The sequence below is a fragment of the Brienomyrus brachyistius genome, chromosome 1, assembly GCF_023856365.1.
Source record: "Brienomyrus brachyistius isolate T26 chromosome 1, BBRACH_0.4, whole genome shotgun sequence".
In the NCBI taxonomy this organism is placed as follows: Eukaryota; Metazoa; Chordata; class Actinopteri; order Osteoglossiformes; family Mormyridae; genus Brienomyrus; species Brienomyrus brachyistius.
The window spans coordinates 49,233,465-49,259,430 of NC_064533.1; the positions used below are offsets into that span (position 1 = coordinate 49,233,465).

Below are 25,966 nucleotides of genomic sequence, written 5' to 3' on the forward strand. Positions count from 1 at the left end.
TACACTAGGATATGTAACATGGAACCAAAATACAAACAGGAATGGACGTGAACAGGACAAAAGCAAAGCAAACCTGTAACTGCGACAAAGTAATGAATACTGGGGGCACAAAAACAATAATTAGAAATAAAGGTGGCCCCTGGCCAACCTCAAACCCATGAGCAGAGGATTAATGGGCTGGGAGCCACATGATCAACCCACTGAACTATGGGCCAGCCTGGGGAATAGGAAAACACACTAGGGCTAAGGGACAAGATGGAAGAAGAAACAGGATGGCAATCACCACCTGCTGGTCAAAACGGAATATACAGGACAGGGTCGGTTGGGTGCTGGCCCTGACAACAGTAGGTACTTCCGGTGAAGAAACTGGAGTTTTCTCTTCAGTGTTAACTCCAAAATTGTTGTACACTATAAAAAAATAAATATCAAAATTTTCTTCTGGAAATTATGAACTTGTATAAATATATAACAGCTTATCTTTTAGGTAAATGTGCTCTGACTAAAGCTAGCAATGAGGAATCAGTGGGGTTTCTATTCCATGGAGAATTTGTTTTTACTAATGGTTTGTTTCATATTTGCATTTCTGTTTATGGTTCTTTGAATGATTTTAATGTTTTAGTTCCTCTTAAAAGCCTCGTTACAAGTTCATTTAATTAGTCCTGAGTAAACACTGCCTCATCTGTCCAGCCCATTGTGACAACCATCTACCACACATTATCACAAAAAAAGTATTTCTGGAAGCGAAAAGGGAAATGGAAGAAAGATAGAGAATACTTTGTTTAAACTAAAAGCCATGTTTTGAATGTGCAAAACTGCACTGTAATTGTGAGGCCTAGAGTGACGTAATTTAAAGGACAGCTGGAGGTTCCAGTCATTCATAATGGCTTAAATCACACTTTTACAAAACAGCAAGTAACTGTGGAGACCTTTTCCAATTATCTGGTGAGTGCTGACCCTGTGATGAAAAAAATAACTACAACAGCCATAGAAACCACAGATATATGAAACAGGCATCATAAGCACTCTGGGTTAGAATCCGCCTCTCTGTGTGTGGAGTTCACAGTCCCCTGCAGTGTCACACAGTTTCTATGCCCAGAGACATGCAATTAGTCTAATTAGCATTTGAAATCCCATCCAGGGTGTGTCTCTGTGCTGCCTGTTGGGAAAGAGTTCAGGCCTCCTGTAACCCTGACCAGTGGCTGGATATCTGTCAGTATTGCACATGAAGGGATTTGCATAACGAACAGTGAGACCATTTCTTCACCTCCCATCAATATGTAAATATGGACCTCATGTTTTTATGTTTATCTTTGACAACTGTGGTCATTTATAGTCCGCAATTCAAGGATACTAAGTATTAACATCGTTTATTCATCTATTCAGAATGTCCCCAATAATATAATATTTAATATTAGATTTAATATTTTTAAATTCTCTCCTCCTTAACTGGCACTCTGTTGTACTGGAGGCCTCTGATGGTATTCTTCTTATACAGCTAACATGGTTTTATCAGTTTAGGTAAAGCTCATATCTGAAGAGGCTGACATCCTGCAACATGGTTTCAGAATATTTCTATGGTGGTTGTATACACAAAATTGCTCCCACTGCAATCTCACCGTCCTTTTCCCAAAACAATAAAAATGACTTTATGAGAACAGCGATACCGTTATGGCCCAGTAGGTGTCGCATTGGCTATTGAATAAGATCATTAAAACATTATAAATGAGAAATGTTAAAAGAATTGCCGTTTTACTTAAATAATTATTCTAAATGGAGAAAGAATAACGCAATATGAAAATGACTACTGAAACCGTCATATATGTTTTCATACGTTTAGCGTTTTTCCTTTCTTCATTTTTTTTAAACATTTAGGGCTAAATGACTAAACGACTCGCCTTGCGGCGAAGCGTGCTGTCTAATGGGTGCCCCTGCGTTGTACCTAGGACGGGAATAAGTGGTTAAAAGATGGATGGATGGATGAGTGGATGGATGGATGGGTGGATGGAAGTATGACTATAGGAAACTACTACGAGTAGCGCATTGCAAGCGTGCATGGATTTAGACGTATGGATGAATAATAATAAAAAAAAACTGTTTTCTCTGTCGATAAAGGGGGCTTGCCAGTGTTTAGTGATATGACTCTTTTGCTTTTATTCTATGATTATCAATAGTATTATTTTAATAAATCTGCGCTATGCGTAGTATGTATGCAGATCCTGCATGGTCGGGTGAAACTTTTGAAAGTTTAAAAAGTATTAGCCGTATGCCACATTGGCCTAAATTAGCCTATGTATCACCCTTAACATTAACAAAATAAATCTATGCAGAAAATCAGCATTTTCCAGCAGATGGCAACATAGCATCTTTGAATCATCATTAATTCAGAAGCACTTCACATCGTGTGTAATGTATGTGAATCAGTCGAAAGTCACTGATGGATCAGTCGGGTTAACCTGAACTTGTTTCTCTAATGATCAAATCTCTAATGATTAAATATTACAATTGTCTAAATGAGTGGCCATTCTTCGTGTGTGCGGAATAAACGTGCGCTATAACGTGAAAATACGAGTTCAAACAGTTTTAATATGGTTCATATTAATACGACTCAAACAATTAACTTTATTGTAATCTTGTAGCCCAATATGGTTTCTGCTGCATACGTATGCCGCACCATATGAAAAGGAAAGTCCTACTTAACTGATCAAAAAAAAAAACTCCGATGACTCAGAAAACGCGCATCTCGCATACAAAAATATCGCAGCTTGAAATGCGCCTTAAATACCTATAACCTAAAGTGCGCCGATTGCACTCTGCGTGTGACATGTAACTGCACCAGTCTCTCATAGTCAGCGATTGATAGTAACTACTTCCCCTCGCTGGTTAGATAGAGATAGATACAGAAGAAGAAGAAGAAGAAGAAGAAGAAGAAGAAGAAGAAGAAGAAGAAGAAGAAAATACAGGGAGTGCAAAACCCAATCGCACCACATTGAAACCTGCGAAGATCAGCCACCAGAGAGCATTTCAAGTTGCCACCAGCGGCTCCAGCGTGAAGCGCTGCTGCTCGGGCTAACGGAGGGGAAACATAAAGTCAGCATAGAAATGGCAGGTATAGTCACTTGGTTTTGGAATGAAAGATTCTGGCTCCCTCACAATGTAACCTGGGCAGATTTAAAAAGCACAGATGAGGCGACCTTCCCCCAAGCCGAGGATCTGTACCTGGCCATCCCTTTGGCGTCCTGCATCTTCATGGTCCGCTTGCTCTTTGAAAGGTAAGCGCATTGAACTTTTTGCTAGTATAACCGCCCACTATAAATCTTGGTAGGGATGTTTCAGCCATCTGGAGTCATCACTGCAAAGTATTACGATCTGACATGATTATAAAGTGTTCTGTAGGACATTGTTTTCGCAGAATAGTTTTATACACTTATGCTCTGCGCAACCAAACTATTCAGCGATTTAAGATTCAGATAATATTTCAGCGTCAATAAAAGTACAGATGCTATTCCTGTCTATATTTTGCTAGCAGATTTTTCCATGCAAAAGCACCCAGATGGCCTTGCATGCTGGCCATGAGTTGAATCAGTTACTAGGAGTCGGAAGTGTGATGTTTGCTCCTTATTTTGGCCAGTTCTGCCCTTTTTGCTACACTCATACAACAAATACTGCGGTGCAGCATCTTCGCACCTATTTCCCCCGGCAGTGTCAGCCAGGGAACTTGTAAACATTTATAAATTTTAATTATTTTTAAGGTGAATTAAAGTTGTTTTGGTCCTGCGATGACTCGTGGTCATTACGCCTATTGAGAGTCCCTACTGTACCGTGTCCGTCATTATACAATACGAAACGTGGATTTAAGGATTTCTGTATTTCCCCATTATATTAACTTAAACAAATGCATTATTAAATATATTTGTATTTTTCCCCGATTGTAACTTGTAATACAACTCACGCCTGATTTTCATTCATTACTTATACTGAGATTTATCCCGCACATATGGGGTTCCGGTGTCTAACCTTATTACATCTAACGCTTGTTATGATGGGTATGACTGGCGGCAGCTTTGCCTACCACGTATCTTAATGCACTTGTTGCGTTAATAGTCTCGTGATTAATGATGTTTAAAGAAGGGGAATTTCTAAAGTGATGTTGACCGGTCTTAGTGCATTTGTCTTTAATGCCTGAAATGACTGGATTGTCTTTGTTTTCATCATACCCATAATATTAATGGATTATCCCAAAAGTAATTTTAATTCATGTTGGCCAAGTAATATTGACCTTGTGGTTTGTGCATTGCGCTTACTCCGGCTGTTCACAATTTATTAAATTGCCTTTAAAATCCTGAAATGATTTGCCGCATAATGATTCCAGAAGACGTTGGCAGAGATATAATATTTGAGTGGGCATCGTGGCCGACCGTGAAGAGTCTAGTTACATGATGATCTGGGGCTAGCATTATTCTACACAGCGACTGTTTGCTTTCCAAAGAATGTATAATATGCACACGACGTCAGTGCTGATGATCATTACTTCCACAGGCATTTGACAGAGTTTGGACTCCACCCATTTATTTATGGAACTTTTATTTATACCACATATAGACTATATGCACAAAAGTATTGGCACACCTGGTTATTACACCTATAAGACATCCCATTGTAAATCTATAGGCATCAATATGGCGTTGCCCCCCCCCCTTTGCTGCTATAACAGCTGCCACTCATCTGGGAAGTTTATGGAGTGTGTGGAAATTTTTTTCCCATTCAGCCAGAATAGCATTAGTGAGGTCAAATACTGATGTTGGGACAGGAAGACCTGGATTACAATCTCAATTCTAGTTCATCCCAAACCTGTTTGATGGGGTTGAGGTCTGGGTTCAGTGCAGGCAGTCAAGTTCTATCACACCAAATTCACCCATCCACGTCTTTATGGACCTTGCTTTGTGCACTGGGGTACAGTCATCCTGGAACAGAAAAGGTCCTTCCCCAAACTGTTCCCACAAAGTTGGAAGCATAGAATTGTCCAAAATGTCTTGATATGCTGAAGCATTAAGAGTTTGGAACTCTGCAGTTATTGACTGAACAGAGCATTGGAGCCTTTTACACACTCTGCTCCTCAGCACCCGGAAACCTCTTTCTGTTACTTTACGTGGTTTGCCACTTCCTGGCTGAGTTTCTGTTGTTACTGAATGGCTCTACTTTGCAATTATGCCACTTACAGTTGACCGTGGAATATCTAGCAGGGAAGAAATTTCACAGGCTGACTAATTGCAAAGGTGGCATCCTATGACAGTTACCACGCTTGAATTCACTGAGCTCTTCAGAACGACCCCGTTCTTTCACAAAGGATTGTAGATCTGACTTGCTAGTATAATCATGGCTGGGTGCCTGATCTTATACACCTGTGGCAGTGGGTCTGAATGAAACAGCTTAATTCCACGATTAAGAGGATTAAGAGATTTATTACATATACTGTAGCCCCCCCCCCCCCCCCCAACATTTCACAGTAGGCTATAAGTAATAAATACATCAATTTAGCAAGATGCATTGTTATTATGACTTTACCGTCAATGGCAAAGGGAGCCTTTTGCATCCCAGGCAAAAGCCTGATCTGTTCTGCTGATTGTCTCTAGTGATGTACAGGGTATCAGACAAATAAACTGTTTTTTTACATTCAGTTTGTTTCTAATCTTCACCTACTAGTGTGCGTTACATTTAAATTTAAAAACAGAAATATGCACCTATATCTGCAGATCTATTCCAGTGTTTCAGAAAGTACAAGAAACCAAGAAGCGTGATTCTCCGGTGAGTAGTTTGTGCTAATGAATCATGTTGTTCCTGTACCTGTTAAATTAACAGCCGCCTGCTGTTATTTTAACTTAAATGATTGCGTTTATTGATCGAATGCATTATGATTTGTTTATAATGAGTCCGCTTTATTTGTTCAGTGATTGCTTGTACTATAGCTTGTAATTAGTTTTGCGGGTCTTGCAGTTTGAAAGGGTGGAATGCTACTGTACGTCGGACTGTATGAATATTTGACACACATGGGTGTGGCCCCTGAGGAGTTAGAAGATGGTATCTCAGGTGAACCTGTAATCATCTCTCCTATCATGTTACCCTTTCACCTTCTGTCGCTCTTTCCCTGTGGAACATTGTGCAATTATAGGCAAAATGTAGTAGCCTCCAGAGAATCAGTACATGCATGCACATGCCCATAACCCAGGCAGTGAGTTCTGTGATCTAGAACCTCAAAGATTGGTGTGAGCTCTTTGACTTTCTTGGAATATTGATAGATGAGTACTAGTCTGTTTATTAAGAGCACAGGAAAATCAGCAGTTTTACCTACAAATTCATTGTCTGACAGTTGTTTTTTGCTAGTAAGAGTACAAGACAATAATATAAGTACAGTTTTGAAATGTCGACATTAAAGCATGCCTTCAGTCCTCCTACTCAAACATCTCGGTTACAAGACATAATCTCCTAAATGTTCCTTCAGAAATAATGCCATGGGTTCTTCCGACTGAATAGATGCCATGGTTCGATTAAGAGCCTACTCAGGAACTTAGATGAAAACATAATACCGTACCTATTAAGTTAATACAAAATATGATATCAAGCTTGAACTGACTGTTAACATATATCGTGCCTGAAAGTCATGTTTTACTGTTGTTGTAACCGATGTTTAACACAGTAATTATGGTCATTTATTTCATTCATGATGTGGAATTTAACCAAATTAGGATATATTGCATAAACTCATGGGGCGGCATGGTGATGCAGTGGTTAGCACTCTTGCCTCACACCTCTGGGACCTGGGTTCGAGTCTCCGCCTGGGTCACATGTGTGCGGAGTTTGCATGTTCTCCCCATGTCGTCATGGGGTTTCCTCCGGGTACTCCGGTTTTCCCCCACAGTCCAAAGACATGCTGATGCTGATTGGACTGGCTAAATTGCCTGTAGGTGTGTGAGTGAATGGTGTGTGAGTGTGCCCTGCGATGGGCTGGCCCCCCATCCTGGGTTGTTCCCTGCCTCATGCCCGTTGCTTCCAGGATAGGCTCCGTGACCCAGTAGGATAAGCGGTTTGGAAAATGGATGGATGTATAAACTCAGGCTTATAAAGGCACAACTAGCCCTAATTCTTCATTTATCTTACTTTCGTGAAGATGCCGTTTCCTATGTAAGATAACAGCATTTCTTAAACAACCGATGTCAGTATTTTGATTATTTGTGACTTGCCGTATATTGAATTTTCACCTCTATGGGTCATCTTCAAATGTTCATGTATTTGTCTAAGATTATTCGTGTTACGTTAGAAGATGATGATGATGTTTAAGATGTTTGTCTCTGAAATGCTGTTCAATCTGGGTTGTTTTCCTGCAGATAATTTCAAAGTTGGCCATGCTTACCCTAACGAGAGACTGAAATGAGGATTTATCTGGCCATTATAGGTTTTTTTGTCAATGAAATGTTACAACATGCTCATGTTATCAAAGGGGAAATTACTGATACGTGTTTTTATTATACGTCTCAGTTTAGCAGTGAAAAGTAGTGTAATATTTAGGCAGTGTTCACTTGTAAGAACTGTTGCTTCTGACCTCCAGGGCTTGGTGCTTAGGGTAAGATGCCGTTATATTTATCTCATCTTTGTAGTACCTAGGCAGTGAATTTATGTGGATGAACATGTATTTGAATTACACTGAGCAATGGTGATGCTTCTTGAACGAGACGTATCCAGGAGTTTGGAGGAATGGAAAACAGGGCTGCTGTTAGACCTCAAACAAAACAAAAAAAACAATCTTTTAAAAAAGCTTGAGGATAATACACTGTCAAGTCAGTATAGGCTCTATTTTTAGTAAACTGCACTGTAGAGTCTGAATGGTTATTACTGTGAAACCCATTCTTTAATCCTGTTTGCTGATGGTGGAAGTAACAGGAATGTAAGTTACAAAGCTGATGCTCGCCGTACTACATGTAATCACATTTCGATCTGTTGTGCATAACACTCCATCTGCTATGAGGGACCAAATCAATTTTAATTTACCTTCCAAACACCTCTGCTTTAATCCACTTCAGATGGAAAAATGTGTTGTTAATTTCAGATTATATGAACTCTGAGTCATCAGGCTAAATATGTATTAGTTGTGATGTTTTCAGATGTGTATAAATCTACAACGTTTGCATCTGAGAGGTGCATTGATTGTGCGAGTATTGATCGGGGTTATATTTTGATTGTTACTTTTTTCTTTCACCAGTTCTTACTTAAATTGCTCTTATTGTATGATGACGTGGCAAATAAAGGCCTGTGAACAGAGGCACGAAACAGGCAGTTGTGGAAAAGGATGGAAAAAAAAGGAATAAATGGTGCCAAGCAATACTGAAAATTGTTGTACACTACAGCAGTGAAAAGCACATTTTTGCACACAGATGCCATGCATCAATATAGTTATGTTTAAATACTAAGTTGCATGACAATCTGAGGCTATAATTATTCTGCACAGTGGCTGTTTGCTTTCCAAAGGAATGTATAATATGCACACGTCAGTGATGTTGACCATTACTTCCACTACTAACTGAGATTTTGGAATGAACAGCTAAGAATATCTCCATAAGCATTTAACATGTAATCTTTGGTGCAAACCCCAAATCCCATTGTTCAGTTTGGGTGCATTTTACAGATTTTGCAGTGCATCCCACCATTGGGAAATTGCATAGTTTGCACATGGTGGGGAAATGCCAAATTAACTCATTGTCCTTGTCAAAATACCGGAGAGGACAGCCAAGGTGGCATGCCTTATTACTGATGAAATGCACTGTATGCTAGATCGCACTGTTCTGTGTAGTGGAGTGACTTCTTGACTGCAGTGAGACTGCACTCACATCAAATTGACAGGTTGGGTCAAAGGTCGCGAAGATCAAAGGATTGGGGTCAAAAGGGGGCGGGGCCAGGCAAGGCTCAGGCATGGGCTATGTGACGTCACAAATATTGTTCATGGTTAATAATTTTTCCAGATGGTGGACATATGAAATTGGCTATGGTTGGTTATTATTTATTTTATTAAATTTGATTTAATTCAATTGTGTGCTTATGGATATGAGTGTGATTGTGTCTGAAATGCTATGGCCTGTGCTATGAGGCTCAAAATGATCGAGTGTGACCGTCTGCTGCTGGTGCCCCCGATGGATCTGCCGTGTTGGAAGGTGAATGATTCCGGTCCAGAGCCTGGAAATGTTGCGGATACTACAGTCCTCTGTGGCTGTAAATGAAACATGTGCAGTTCCTCCTCATCGTCGTCAAAGAGCCAGATCACTTCATCCCCGTTGGGCATCCCCCAGGTACCCCTCAGGTACCCCGACGCTTGCACCGTAGGTACCCGTTTACGTGCCGTACGAATCTTCCTGGGAGCCCCCGGAGGCCATACACCATCCTCCTCCTCCTGAATCTTTGACCGTGCTGTAGAATCTTTCATTTTGGGCGTGCCGGACATGTCTGTATCTATATTCTCTGTATTACCTCTTACTGTTAGGCCTACTGCTCGAAGCTTGTTATATTACCCACGGCCCTCTGGGGGCGTGGCACTCCCAACATGCATCTTTTGCGGTAGACAAACTTTTTTCTTAGGATTCTTTAATGTCGTGTCAAGTTTTAGGTGACCGGGGATTCCTAATTTTTTTGATCGTCACGGTGTTTTTTTCGTTTGTAGTTATGCGCAGACACCGACGGTAAGATCGACCCCAGGGATGATCTACGACGGGAGAAAATAACAGGTGCATCGGCAGACCCCGGCGGCAGACGGTCACCCTCATAACACAGGCTATAGCATTTCAGACACAATCACACTCATATCCATAAGCACACGACTGAATTAAATCAAATTGAATAAATAATAACGAACCATAACTAATTTCATATATACCCCAACATCTGGAAAAATTATCAACCATGAACAATATTTGTGACGTCACATGGCCCACACCTGGACCTTGCCTGGGCCCTGGCCTGGCCCCTGGCCTGGCCCCGCCCACTTTTGACCCCAATCCTTTGATCTTCACGACCTTTGACCGAACCTGTCAATTTGATGTGAGCGGGATGCCTCTATCTCTCTGCAGTGCACTCATTCGTTTCTGGAATTTGAGCGTGCAGCATTCTGTCCAGTGCTGTAACTATCCCAGGATTGAGTGTGCACAGTTTGGTGGGACCTTTAATTGTTTAATGAGATAAAGTGCATTCATCCTTTATATCTGCTTGTGGATAGTCCTAAGAGGCTATTGACTCACTAGTGGTGTTCTGGCCGCCTATATTCTGGGTTTATTACAGTTTAAGTCTGTATGCCATGTATAAAATGTCTCCCGTTTTGGTTTATTTATGATGGACGTGCGCCTTGACATTTAGAGAGCGTCAAACTCTTTATAGAAACACCACTAGACTTCTGGACTGATAGCATGGCGTAACGACATTTGAGATCCAAATCTGCTTGTCTTCTATGTTTCTGTTTTTCCATGGACTGTCCCCTATAAACTGTGTTTTCTGAATTGACTGCATAAATGCCAGTAGATGAAATCATTGTCTAACTCATTGTACATTTTGTTCCACATGAGGCACATCTTGTTTCCCTAGAGGTATTTCGAATCGTGGCATTTTCCTTTAATTATACGAAGATGACAGCGGCACCTAATTCATAGTGCACTTCTAACTGAAATCAATAAACTGTCATTATATATCCTACATGACCAGAAGAGATCAGACTTTACAGAAAGTGCATTGATGCAGTAATATGCTCAAATTAAAATGGAACTATTGTCATATGTGTATGTATTATACAACTCCAATAGGGTAAGCTGGGGATGGTGGGAATATTCTTTGCATTTCGCTCAATTACTCTTGTAGAATTTGCAATAGACCAACAAAATTTTAAAAAGTTACACCCATCTTTTGGTTTATTTCCCACATCATCAAAATGCATCTAAATATTATAATAAGCTCAAAGTGTATATAAGAGGTGTCACAGTTGTAACAGTGTCCCAGGTCAGTTTATAACATCCTTTAAGATGAAGTGCATTGATGCAGAAATACATGTTCGAATTAAATATGGAACCGTTGTGATGCATTAAACAGCAGCAGGCCTGCACTGAGGTGCTCTTTTCAGTCAGCATTTCTTATTTAGAAATACCATGAGCTTCTGTATAGATTCAATTCACTCAGCACATGAATGTATGGATGTTGCATTTTACTTTATTACAACATTAAAATATCGGTATGCAGAGTCTATTGAGAGGGGACCCCTGTTCACTGTGTATACTCTTCTTACTAACAGTTATAACTTCATAATACAACAATTCTCCATATATAGCTACTAATTCTTTTTTTTTTTTATCTGTGTTTTTATGTTGTAGTGACTAGATATAAGCACATCCTAGGGACTGTTCTGTAAATTTTGTGCAAGAAAATGTGCAATGACAATAGTTATTCTATTCTATTCTATTCTATTCTATTCTATTCTATTCTATTCTAATAATTATTGAAATTATACCAGTTAAGCAAATATGTTGCTACCAAGCTAATTTCACAGATACAATCGATAAAACCTGCCACTATCTAGCCAAATATACACAAATAATTTAATAAAATATGTTGGTTACTATCAAGCTAAGTGTAAATTATTTTTTATAGCAATGCATAAAAGGACACCTTTTTAAAAACATTTGTAAATGTATTTTATTGATTTAACCACTTGTTGCCAAGGTAAGGGTGAACTGGAAGGGTGAAGTGATATACTCTGACACCACTAGAATGTTAAATACCGTGGTAATATTTTTTTGGCCATAACATTCAGCAGTATATTAAAATAATATAGGTTTAAAATGTACTTGACTGGTAGTTATGCAATACTACTTAAACTGTTTTAGTATCGTGCGAAATTGACTTAAATTTGATTCAGATTTACCCTTGTAACATCGGTTTCTTAATTTTGCTAACACTTCAGCCAATATATAATGCTGATATATAAGTTTTACGACATTAAATTCCACGCTTTCGTTCCATGCAGGTTTATTGCAAGGCCTTGTGCCTTGGGGTTACAGATACAAGGCAGTGGACCGCAGGGAGCCCAGCACAATGCCATTCTGGAGAAGGTCTTCACTGCAATCACCAAGGTAGGAGCAGCTTTCGACTGGCAGCTAAATTAGAAACATGCAGTTTTAGCATCATTAAATGAACCATCAGTGATTCTGAGGGTGGGCTAATTTTCTATCGACCTTTCTGCTGACTGCAGTTCTGTCAGAGCCAGACTTCTTCAGAATACCCTGGCAGGGTAATGCTATAACCCTATTTATTTACAGTGCATTCAGCACTGGATGTATTTAACATTTCATTACGCTTCTCTGAGGTAAGTTTTCCAGATCTTATATTCTTATACTGCTACGGCATTTCAAATCCCATTAGAAGATGCACCATCTTATTGTGGATAATTGTCAATTGGGTCATAATCCTTGCGATCGCAGACGTTAAATTTTAGACCACCCTCCCAGCTCTGCTGATTTAATATGTAGGCCTCTCCCCCGAGGCATTTGGGGTTATTTCTGACTATGGAGAGGGGCTTCCTTGGCAACTTTTAATGGGTTTGCTTTTAGAATAACCTAGCATAACATTGCTCCTCTCCAGAATGCTCACCGCTTCATGAGGCCTGATAGTTCTGTCAGCAGGCGGGCCGTGCTTTCTGCTTGTCACATTTCTGCTGTGAATTCAGCAAGGCTGAAGTTCTGGCTCATCCTCAGTCGGTGTGTCACTGTCATCCCAACGTACTTTTATTTTCTTTCTGTGAACATTCTGGTTTTCTGCTAGCACCCGTCGGTCAGTGTTGGTGGGTCATTCTACTCAAGTCTACTTATCTCCTGTCCAGCACCCGGACGAGAAGAGGCTGGAGGGCCTCTCCAAACAGCTTGACTGGGACGTGCGGACCATTCAGCGCTGGTTTCGACAGCGGCGCAACCAGGAGAAGCCCAGCACCTTGACGCTGTTCTGCGAGAGCATGTAGGAGACTCTCTTCATCTTGTCAGACTTGTCAGGAGTGCACTAGCTGGCCTGCAGTGGCCACAGAGGTGCTTGTGTTGCACAAGTTAGGACTGGTGGCTAAAAACCAGCTAAACTTGATTCATTTTTAATGGCTAACAGGAATCTAAGGACAGGTTCACTCTATATCAGTATCAGCCAGTTACTGAAATAATTTAACCCAGATTAATTTAACACATATATGCATATTATGCATGTCATGCATTTCTGGAAAAGGGCTGATCAGTTTAGTTGTGACCAATAGGAAGGAGCTTTGAATGACAAATAACAGGCAGGGTTGCTGAGGCAGAGATAATCATTGAGCCAGGTATGACCAATGACCAGCAGGTATAACCCTTAGAAAATGGGGAGCTCATAAACAGTTATGTCACCAAATGCTAAAAGCAAAGTGTTGCTTCTGCCCTCGACAAGTAGAGCATTTAAGCAATGCAAAGGCCATGGGTTCAGATTCTGGGGAGCACAGATAAAATGTAACCCTTCCCTATTTTGTAAGTTGCTTTGAATAAACCCACCAGATAAATGAGGTAATGTAAATTCCCTATACCAATATAGCTATTTAGAAAGCATTGAGGATCATCAATTGTCTTATAAAGCCAGTAAACATAAATAGGCATTAAGAAGACCTCTTTTGAAAAGTAGGTCTGACGGAGATGTAATAAAGCCACCTTCGTAAGCACAGAACCTAGGTTTCTCTTTCTGGGAGAGTTTGCAGAACCAGCAGTAAATTTCCATCACTGTCTCGGAAGGATACGCAGGCACGTCTGACCTGTCACACAGCACCGGGAAAGCCGACCTGATGCTGTCAGACATGAGGGCAGTGAGCTCCTTTAATTCCTGCCCCAAGGGCTTATCTCTGAGCCTGCTTCACAGACTCCGGCAGAATTGGATGGCCGGCATTGTGCTTTCGAGCACAAGTGCCAAATGTTGGTGGAAAGAAATCCTCTGCACCTATGATTGACTGATTTTATTTATTTACTTACTAGCTACCTTTTTATTAGCTGTTTAACCCAATCATATGTCACTTCAGATGCGAACTGTAGGTTCTTAGATGCCTCAATACACGTTCGATTCTTAAGTAAATTCCATTTCTGGATAATGCTGTAGTGAAAAAATGTTAGAAATCTTCAGCTTTCCCTCCCTTTCCCTCTTGTTTGTGCCACTGGGGTTAAATATTGAGCACCAGAATCATCAAGATCAAATGAGCTGCTTAGTGTTATGGCTGTACAAACTGGTGACAACAGAAATTAGCAAAAAAATGTAACACAGGCAACCATTGACATAGCTAGAGCGAATTGGGCTATTTGAGAGTGATTTTGAAATATCGAAATTAGTGTAGCTTTTTAAGTCGTAAGCAAATGAAAAGTCTCAGTCTCAATTAGACATTGAGCAGTAGTGCCAAACTGCAGAGAATGGGGGGGGGATTGTGTGAGTGTGTGAATGAGTACGATAGCTAGTGGGAGTCAGAGAGTGGCCGGTGGGCTGAGCATATGGCTGTAAGCTCCAGCAACACTGAGAAGCTGCAGCATTTTGCTTTACATGCAGAAAGAGGACAGATCTGGGCATGATCTCGCAGCTCTTACAGAGCTAAGCCATGGTCTTATTTATTTTAAAGCTGCATTGTGGATTCTGCAGTCTGGAAGCCATTTCTATGGGGTCACCTTTCCACATAATCTTGCATCAGTGTAGTTTATGTCCTTATATATTAAAAAGGAGTCCAAATTAGGCTGGGATTCTTAAATTATTGTTGGAACAGATCTATTTTGCATAAATTCATTGCTGTGGATGGCTGGCTGTTGCATTAATCATATTAATGTATGCTGACAGTAATGCATTTTGGTGTCATCAAGAATTGGGGTCATAATATTACAAACAAATGATTATGCTGCCTCTTGCAGGGGGAGGGTATCGATGCTGAATTGTCCGGTTGGTATCCTGTCAATATGAATTTGGCTATTTTGCTAAACGTGTAACATCTTAATTGCTAGAGAAGAAGCAGGACCCTCAGTTCAGGGAAGGTAAATGACCTGGAGCACCGAGAAGAGACCCTTTGGTTGTCAGTTACATCAAGCAAACACATCCAAGTAGTAAACACACTTTCAAGGTCCTCTGGGGTTTATGTCCTGTGCTTCTATTATTTTTGAGGACAAATTGCTTCCAGCTCCTTATCGACATCTGAAAGGCTTAGGCTTTGGCACTTTGTCAGACATGGTTTTACCTTGTTTGACATTACTGGGCAATGCTTTTTTTGTGGGGGTGGGGCGGGACAGACACATTTTTGAAGCACACCCATGTGGAGGTCACATGATCTGCCTGAGTTGTTTTTACTCCAAGTTCACGGGTCCTAGGACATGCAATCCCCAACAATGTGATAACCTGCTAAAATGAGTTTTCCCCATAGAAATGAATGGAGAGTCCCCACAATGATATGAATACAAATGTGTGTGTGCATATGTGAGAGAGAGAGAGAGAGAGAGAGAGAGAGAGAGAGACAGAGAGAGAGGTCTACTCTGCCATTTAGGGTGTTGCCCGTGCTTCACTGTGGACATTAAGGAATCGATATGTTACGTCTGGTTTAAGATTGAGTATGGCGTCAGAGGATTTGACTGGGATCGTTCATGACAATCTAGACTTCTAAAGAAAATTAAGGGAGGGCAGTTCTTGGCATGAGCTGCATCCCTTAGACTATTTAAGTAGGGTTTGCTTGAGTAATGGCGCCCCCTTTGGGGGCTGTGGGGCAGTGCATTGGGATACAATGACAGGGCAACTCCCCCAGGAACACAGACTTTGAGAAAGTAAGTTGTGGCAGCGCATGTGCAGTCTGACACCCTGAGAATGTTGTAGGCTGCAATAGTAATTGTGTGCTTTTTATAAAGATACACCACCTGACAGCTTAATAGGAGGCTCTCTGACCTGGGTTGGTTGACCATTATGTGCCAAAATCCAGAATTTGTTAAACCACCAAGCAAACCATCATAATGTCTGTTTCACTAATCCCACTGTAGCTCATGGTTTGGTTGATTACTTATGCTTCTTTGTTGTTACCAAGCCACAAGAAGCATTTCATTCCCTCTTCAAGGAGTCAGTCACCTAAGTTCATACATGTCCAGGATATAGGTGCCAAGGCTGTCTTACAGCAGTGATCCTGCATGGTTTTGCTAGGTGGGTGCAGGAAAAATTCACAGAGATGCTTGTGGTTGAATCTGGAAATGCTCCCTTACTCGCTGTGCAGTATGAAAAGAGTGGACAACTAACTGTCTCAGGTCACATGGCCTTGGAAACACTCCCCTATCCATCATCATTCTGAGTCATGCAGTTTGACACAGTAATGAAATTAATGACAAAAAGCTGAAAGCTTATACTCACACAAAGAGAACTTAGTCGATACTGACTTAGCAAACAGTACCATGAAGCAATTTCCAGATATTGGCATTCCTAGCTTTGTGTTCTCTATAGTTTTTTCTATTTACGTTAATCGGTTTGCACTTATTAAATCTTTTTTTTTTAATGTGTTTTTGGCTGGTTCTCCACATTTTTATCCATTTTTCAATACAGGTGGAGATTCACATTTTACCTCTACATATTCACCTACGGAGTACAATTCCTGAACAAGGTAAGGGCAACATTTTTCAGTTCAAATTTCAGACTGGAAAAACTCCCCCTGAATTAAACTTTGTTCATATTTGAAATGTCCTGTCAAGTTGTCACACAGGAGTTCTGCATAATTGCATCTGCCTGGTTCTGAGTGTTTTATGGATGGTAGAATCTGTAGACTGTTGCGTGCGATTTAGCAGAATTTCTTGACAGCTTATTAAGTTTATTGTTATTTTTTCTTTTGTGTCTTTTATTGAAAGGAACTGCATTAAATGGTCAAGTCAAAAATAAAACTTACATTATGTGAAAGTGTTGAAAAACAAGACAAGCTGAGGTTATGGTGAGTGAACATCACTGTGTGATGAAGACCTCTTGACGGGACTTTACCCAATCAGGATCCAGAGCCGAATACAAATGTTTAAAGATGTGCCCATGCTTGTCAGCGAGCTCAGTCCCGTTACTGGATTTATCGACTGACCGTTCTGCACGGCTAAGGAGGAGTTTGTTTATTTATTTTGGTGGCAGATTTAAGAGATGAAACATGGGCGGCAAATACGCTTTTAATTATTCATGCTGATATTGCCTTTCTATCTTGTCAAAACTTACAAAAAAACAGAGAGAAACGGAGGATCGGTCTGGCCAATATCGGCCAGTCGTGCCTGTGCATCCTAACTAGCGGGTTTGCAGTAACGCGAGCACCTGTATGAAAGCACAGCCGCGGAGTTTCCTCAGCAATGGGGGCCAGCGCTTCTGCCACAAAGACAAGCGGCCTCGTCACTCTCATTCCTGCAAGGCGTCTGCTCAGCTAAATGTCCAAAGCGTTTTATGCTTATTTTAAACAATAGTTAGCCTTGCGTTTATTTTTGCTCATTTTTTTTAGCTTATCTGCCTTTAAAATCTTTTAAATTTCAATGAATTCTCCATATTTTTTTATTTTAAGTAAAGTGTCATTTTAATTGCCAATTTACAGACATTTTAAAACCATTCTCAGAGAAAATGGCAGAATCATAACGGTTTTTTATGTCAATTTCTGCCATTCAATTTTTTATTGTTGTCTTCCTGCTAATTTACTCAGAAGTGCGTTACTTCAGTACAGGTTTATCTGACAATAGATGCAGGTGCTTGAAACAAAGGTTGCCATGGGGGTCGAAAAAGCCCCCGCAGGCAGGAAACATAGGCTTTTGACTGGTTGTTAAGCAACAGAAAGCACAATTTAATCAAGTGGTTCTGAATGTCTCGGACTACTTTGAGAGTCATCGTGGTCATCAGTGGGAGGGAATTAGAGGTGTTCTTTTTTCCCCCACAACAAATCAGGCTTACGGAGGGGGGAATGTGACCATATCACACAGATATTTGGGAACGGGGTAGCAACATAATATACAGTGTGGACTTTCATAAGACTGAGAGTTAACCAGCTACTCAAGGCCATTATTCAGTCATTCCTTCATTTGCACCATAACTCTGGTGTCATCTGGCTGAATTCTGTCAAGAAAATTACAGGGCTGGTGGTCCAGTCCCCGGCACAAGCCTATAGAGTACTATCCTTGAAATAATTCTGTGTAAACAATCATGGCCCAGAAATGACATCAGCTTGTAGGCTGAAAGAATTTCTCCAGACAATTGGTTCATGCTCAAAACTCCCCTTCTGTAACTTACAGCCATCCACAGTCAAAATGCTATGAATTATACTCTTGCTATGTGTGGAAGATAATCAGGCTTGCAAGGTATTTTATACTCGTATTAATGGTAATGGTAGTAAATAATTAAAATTTCACAGTAAGTCCATTCTAAAAATAACACACGACCAAGTTAGTTATTAACTTGAAGTGGTGTGACCAGTCGCCAGATTGGGGGGGAGGGCGAGTTGGGGGGCTTCAGAAGACCATATGCATACTCATGCAGACTGCACATCTGTTTAAATAATTAAAGTTCTTTGTATTTAATATTCACAGTATTCCAGATTCTACCCCACTTTAAAGGCCACAGTGGTTCCTCAGCACTCGGGTTCTTGGTGTAACTCGGCTTCTGTCTGAGGTTTTGATTTATTTCCCAATTTTTCAGAAATTTTATGGAGTTTACCCATAAAAGCTACAATTTATGGACTGTTTATGTCACGGATGTCACAGCCCAGATTTGTGTTGCAGGGTGATAACCACACAAAACAGTGACACGTTTCGCTAAGCTCATCCAGACCGACAAACGAAACGAATTTTTACTCCCAGGTTACTAATGTGCCAAAACTTTTACTCTGCACTGTTACCAAATGCTCTACTATGATCACTATGTAATTAATTGCCAAAGTTTGTAATGTTTATTTTGCTAACAACCAAAAATCTAGTACTGAAATTTGAATAGAATTGTGTATCAAGCTATAACGCAAGTCTGTATTTGCCACATCCCGATTTCCTTTCTTATGACACTGTTATGACACTGTTATGACACTGTTATAACTGTTATGACACTGTTTTTACATCCATATTCACGTACCCTCTCTCTTTCCTATTGAGACCACATGGATATGGAATACCAAATATTGCTGGTACAGTTACCCTTATCAGGTGAGAATATTAATATTCTTCAGTGCCTCTTCTAGTGCCAACCCCTCCAAAAGGCTTCCTTTACAGCTTCTGTTAATCCAGGTCTGTTTATGTGTCTTGTTTGATTCTTTCACAGCCTCTGACTGTGGATCTTCACTACTACTATATCCTCCAGCTTTCCTTCTATTTGTCCATGCTGTTCATGCAGTTTGCAGACATCAGGAAGAAGGTACGGCAGTTCATTTTGGCTCGGACCTCGTGGATTCATAAATACCGCATGTCTCTGATCTGTATTCCTAAAAGAGCTTCCCACATCTCCAAACCCATAGGTGAATGTCATTCATTCATGAGGCAGGTCACTCGTGTTCTCGTCCCAATGTCTTCATGATAATCGAAAGGTGCATTTTTATATATTTATTAAAATGTATCTGACACCGACATTTCATTTTGCATTTCTGGTCCATTTGCTGCTCACTGCTGTTTATTTTTCTTTCGTTGTCATTTTTATTCTCTGGAATAAACACGTTGTCCCTGACAACTGCTCTGCTCTTGAATATTTAAGTTTTCTTGGCTTTTATCTGGAATGTTCTCTCTTCTTTTGTACACTATAAAGGTATTCGGTTTAATAATGAAAATCCCTGTACAGGTGTAAAGTGTGTGCACTTCCACACAATGAAATTAATTATCTGTACCTTTTTATGTCTAGAACTATTTCCATAAGGTCTTTAAGTTTAGAACTTTAGTTAGACACTTAAATGGGGTTTTAATGAAGTTATTAACATTTTCCCTCTCAAGTCCATCCATCCATCCATTTTCCAAACCGCTTATCCTACTGGGTCCGGAGCCTATCCCAGAAGCAATGGGCATGAGGCAGGGAACAACACAGGATGGGGGGCCAGCCCATCGCAGGGCACACTCACACTATTCACTCCTACGGGCAATTTAGCAAGTCCAATTAGCCTCAGCATGTTTTTGGACTGTGGGGGGAAACTGGAGCACCTGGAGGAAACCCCACGACGACATGGGGAGAACATGCAAACTCCACACACATGTAACCCAGGTCGGAGACTCGAACCCGGGTCCCAGAGGTGTGAGTCAACAGTGCTAACCTCTGCACCACCGCCCCCGTCTCTCAAGTCATCATTTGTAAAACTCTAGTTTACCACATTCATGGATGGAAATTCTGCTTTTACTTTACCTTGGCTCTCATCTGCATTGTGTGAGTAGGATTTAAGTGAACATCACTGGCACTACCGACAATTTACCCATAATGAGAGTTGGGTACGGTTCAGTTTTGTAAAAATCATGCCACGTATCAGGGCGACGGCATGAATAGCCTCCCATCTTTTAGTCTCTTATCCTATGCAGCATCGTGGGAGGAACATACTAATTTTAGTAATTAAAATTCCAAATCCTGTCTTGGTTTTCTGCCTCCCTGCGAATCATTTTGCCCTTTCATCCATACTGTGCTTCTCAACACTGTTTCAATGACCTATTACTGCAACCTGATCAGACCCAGTACCTAGACTGGAGAGGAGTAGGACATGAAACATGCTGAGATGTGAGAGCAGAGACACACTGGCATCCCATATCAGCTGCCCCAGCTGTCTCCCCTTCTGCCAAACAAAAAAACATACATGACAGCTCCCCAGTAACATACTAGAAACTAGAAAGTGGTTATTTTAATAGTCATGCCATGGGGGGGAGGGCAGTGTCTGGCATAGTGGGTTGGGACATTGTGCCTGTGATCAAGAAGGTTGTTGGTTCAAATCCCGTGGTTGGCATAGGGGCCCACTGACCTTTCAGCAAGACGCCATTTAATTCAAGGACTCAGTCTGACTCTGCTTTCTCAAATGTGCACCACTTTAGATAAGAGCATCAAATAAATAAATGTACATATAGCCGTGTTAAGAAAGCCTAACATTGTAGGCTAAACATTGTACTCTCCAGGTTTCAGGCCAACATAAACAGTCCAGCCTGTAACTCTGCAGACGATGGAAATATCATTTCTATGTATTGATGTTCCGTCACCTCTCTTTCTTTCATGACAGTTTTGACTTTTTGAAAATACCATGAATGAAATGGAATGTGATAATATCACGCTGGTAATCGCAGAATTGTAAAGGTCTTGTCAAGACTTCACAGGGAACACAAAAAAGGTCACTAATGTTCGCTGTGCATGTGTCTTTCCCTCAAATTAATATATAAAAAAAGTATTTTTAACTGAGGGCCCCTCTCTTGCTCTGTCTGTTTCTCCCAGGACTTTTTACTCATCCTGATGCATCACCTGGCAACCATTTTGCTGGTTACCTTTTCCTATGTTAATAACATGGTGCGCGTGGGATCCCTGGTCATGTGTCTCCATGATGCTGCTGATGTCCTGATGGAGGTGAGCCCTCCTGTGTGTCTCTACTTGCCAGAGAGGCGCCAGGATTTACCTGGTACTTTTCAGGACGTGTGTCACATACAGTAGGTCACACAGTCCATGTATTATTTATTATTATTGTTGTGTTGTTGTTATTATTATTTCCATTATTATTATACACAATATGTTGATATCGCATCCCGTGATGAATGCAATCATTTTTTGTATTTTTGAAATTACATAGAATAATTGTTTTAAACGAAATAGTGCCTTTCAAGGGGAGATGCATTATAAACCCATGTCTGTCTTTAGGCTGCTCACTTGAAAAGAGGGCTTTAGGTTAATTGTGTGACTTTTAGATAACCCCCTTTCATTTATATTAACGTGTTTATGTTTTATGCATTTGCAGGCAGCTAAAATGGCGAACTACGCAAAATGCCAAAGAGTGTGCGATGTCGTGTTTGTCATATTTGCCTTGGTCTTTGTAAGTTCCAGACTGGTTGTGTATCCTATTTGGTAAGTGAAGTACAATGGTGATATCTTTACCTCCATCCATCCATCCATCCCCCAAGGTTGCAGGGAGGGGTCTGGAGCCTATCCCAGAGATATGGATGAAATACCTGCCCTTCACTGGCCACACTCTTACTTTCATAATCATTTCATGCCAGTTGGCCTAACTATGTATCTGCGGGCTGCGAGCAACCAGGGAACCAAAGGAAACCTGCGGTACACGGGGGAGAACGTGTTCCGCAAGCATGCAGAGCACGAGCAGGATTCGCCACCCCTTAAGCTGACAGCCACCCTGCCACATAATGCCTTTGATGTAAAGCTAATTAAGTTTGGGGTGCCCACTCTTAGATGCTATTCGTCGGGGAACCATCAGTAGTTGCATACGAATATCTGCCACACTCTTCCTCTACTAGCCTGATGCCTGTTTACGTTCCCTGAATGCTCTTATGTTGCAGTTCTGCTCCTTGAATAGTCTTATTAGGGTCGTGCTTATTAGATGTTGCCATGTAGTGCCTGCCCCAATACTGCTTACACTTGTACCTGTGCATTCATTGGAAGCTCAGCCTAGCTAAATTTATGCCTAGTTTGTAATGTGCTGTTTGCCGTACTTGCACCGCTTTGGACGAAAGCGTCTGTTAAATATTTTTTTAATGTGTGCCATCAGCCCTGTTTTTGTGTATTCTTGTGTAAAAGTCTGTCAGATGTTTCTAACAGTGGGTTAGATATAAAATACATAGGGTGGTGCTGTGAGGGAGGGGGCGGCTTCACACCTCTGTGACTGAAGTGTGGCTTTGAATCCTATCTCCACTCTTTATGGCTTTTGCATGTGCTTGTCTTGTCTCTTCCGTTTCCATCCCCAGTCCCAATACATGCAGTTTGGTGAATTGTTATGTCTAAAATGCCTGCAGTCAATGATTTTGTTTGTGTGCCTTTCGATGGCCTGTAAACCAGTCCCCAGTGCACCCCTGCCTTATGCCCTGTGCTGGCTGACTTAAGGGCCAGGCCCCTGCCAGTGACCCTACATTGGATAAGTGGGTTTAACGGTTTATTATGGATATTAACTCATTCGGAAGTTTAGGTGTAAGGTATTTGAATTTGTACTCGTCAGGGACATTAATGCTTGTAGGCATATTTGTATTTTGTACACTAACCTCCTCACTGACTGCCAGCGAGAAAGAACTAGGCTATAGTCACCAAATGTGACGCATCGCGGTTTCCTAGGTACCCAACAAATGCTGCCTTCTACATGCACCCTCATCAGAGACAGATCCCACCCCACCCCCCCGCCCAACCATTGCAGGTGTGGGTTCGGTAGCTGAATTTGTTTGTGAAGCAGGGACAAGGGAATGGGGGACTTTCCTGTTAGCCAGTGTTCAGAGGGAGCTGACTGTTTGGCCCTTACTCAGCGCGTCGCACGGGGAGGGTGCGAGTCGGCTGGCAGCCAGTTGTGAAAATACATCGACGCCGAGGACTATTCACAGTTATTTTTCCTAGCAATGTATGTCATATTATTTGTGCTCTTACTGCACCCCAGTCACTTCTAGGCAGCTCTGCACTATGAAATGGGTTGGCTGCACTCATGTGCAGAGCGTTCTGAATTCCAAACATGTAGCCTGAATTCCAAACATGTAGCCAAAAATAAGTCAGGGGGTGTCCGGCAACCCCACCAATAGGATTTTGGCAGCAGGGGGTTTCAAACCTGTAGTTTTAATACCTATCTACTTACCTGCTCAATACCCAGGGGTCTCACGAACCAACACAGGAGAGCGATGAATAATGCTAACATTCAATGGTTGTCGGGGCGGATGGTGGCATCATGCCTTTGACAAGATCTGTAAGAATCTCTGAGATCCTGATTTCATTATTTTAATCCCCGTGTCCTTATTTTTTAATTATTTTGTTGAAATGCATGCTCAGTGTAAACCAGCACGACTCTGTTGCCATGGTTTCAAAACTTGGGATCTTTTTTCTTTTTTTGTTGTCCTCAGAAGGTAGATGTCTGTATATCTTCTGGCTCCTATTGGATCTTACCCTGGAGAGAAAAACCCCCATTTGTCCTCTTCTTTTAGGCACAGAGTTTTTAGATATTTCTAATTAAGCATGCAATGAATAAGAAATTTATCGAGCATAGTACATATTTTTCTTATTGTCATACATAATGAAACATAACCAAGGAGTATGAGAAGCTTTCATTAAATATAACTACAATGACCATGAGTAAATCCTACTTCACACCTGTGTACACTGACCAACAGAACATATTTCCTAATTTATTTATTTTTTTTCACGCTCTCATTGTTGGAGATTATGTGTAGCTCATTGACCATCATCTGTAAGACAAGAGAAAGACATTTCAGAAAATTTTACCACTACTTCAGGCTTAATATTAAGAAAAATGTTTTGACATTGTGCATATGTGTGCATCAGTGCATGCCACAGTGCAAGGTCACACGTCACAAAGGTCAACGACTGTTGTTTCTTTCCTTCAGGATTTTAAACACTACCTTGTTTGAAAGCTGGGAGATCATAGGCCCGTACCCATCCTGGTGGGTGTTCAACTCCCTGTTGCTGTTACTACAGGTGTTACATGTCTTCTGGTTTTACCTCATAGTGAGGCTCCTCTGCAGGGCAGTCTCCAGAGGCAAGGTGAGTGCTCCTCAGCATTCCCGCATTACGTGCATTACGTGCATTACATGCAAAACCGGTGCAGTGTCGCTGTGGAGCCTCTAAGTGGCTTGACGTGCAATTTGGGAATGACGAATTGATGTACTTACTGGGAGATATGTTATGTTATGAATAGTGCGTATTTAGCAGTATATGTACTGGTGAGTAATGCAGACAAGTTGTTTGAATGTCGAAATTTTATTGTAATCAGGGATTGTCAACATGTCCAAGGCAATCAATACTTGCATGTGTCTGTGGGGTTTTTTTTACTGAAGGAAAAAAAACTGCAAGGTACGTTTTTAAATACTGTTTGGGATAAAAATTGCATTTTGATCAAAATGTCAGTCAGAATTAGCTATGATGATATAACTGAAAAGTAAATAAATTCAGACAAGTTTATTTGGTCACACAGAAAAAAATACGTTGTACTAAACGTTAAACACTAAATGTTTACGCTCACAAGCGCTAGAGATGCTGCGTGGATGCTGCTATTGCCCGGCGTCGGTAGAGAATGTCGTACAGCATATCGCTGGCCTGGGAACTGATAAAAATTCAAAGTTGAAAAAGATGAATCTGCCCCATCGTAAAGCGTAAATCTCACAACTTAAGCCACGGTAAAGCGAGGAGCATCTATATTTATTGCATTGGCAGAAGCTTACTGGGTAATAACTGAATGTTTAACCTTTGGTAATTTGTCATGTGATCATAGGTGAGTACAGTTACTGCGGTGTTCCCATGACATGCTTTCACATTTCTTTTTCTCTTCAAAGGTGGGGAAGTGGAATCCCTTACATGTAAGTAGGACAGGAAGTCCAACCTCAGTATTTGACTGCAAGTAACACTACTCCTTGAGATTCTCCATTTACCCGTTCAGTATTTAATATTTTAGAACTCTCGTTAATTTAGTAATTCATTAGCATGAATTTTTGTCAGTTCACACTTTTTCTAGATTGAAACACAGTAAAATAGCTTTTTGAGCGATATAGAACTTTTTCGCTCACATTATAAACATACTTTATCGGCACTTTATAAATCATCTTTTATTTTGTGGACCTTTCCAGTCATCTTCCAGGATGTCTGCTCACGCGGAGTCCAGCTCTGAAGAAGACGATGTTTCCGTCGTCGCTGAGAAGCTCCATCACGGCACCCCGGAAGCTACAAACGGGACCAACGGCTGTCTCTTGGGACCAGTTTCTCTGGACGAACACTGACTAGCCCCATCTGTGGAAGTTAC

The 25,966-nt window shown here is 41.0% G+C and overlaps 1 protein-coding gene across 1 annotated transcript; it reads left to right on the top strand.

The window, feature by feature from the left end:
- The first annotated feature begins 2,795 nt into the window (after positions 1-2,795).
- On the top strand, positions 2,796-25,958 carry LOC125715366 (ceramide synthase 6-like). Its single transcript, XM_048986796.1, has 11 exons — positions 2,796-3,269; positions 12,044-12,149; positions 12,896-13,026; positions 16,618-16,675; positions 19,164-19,214; positions 19,330-19,422; positions 21,454-21,582; positions 21,968-22,074; positions 24,558-24,714; positions 25,503-25,526; positions 25,794-25,958. The coding sequence occupies exons 1-11, from the start codon at positions 3,100-3,102 to the stop codon at positions 25,941-25,943; spliced, it is 1,176 nt and encodes a 391-aa protein (XP_048842753.1). The 5' UTR covers positions 2,796-3,099; the 3' UTR covers positions 25,944-25,958.
- The last annotated feature ends 8 nt before the right edge of the window (positions 25,959-25,966 follow it).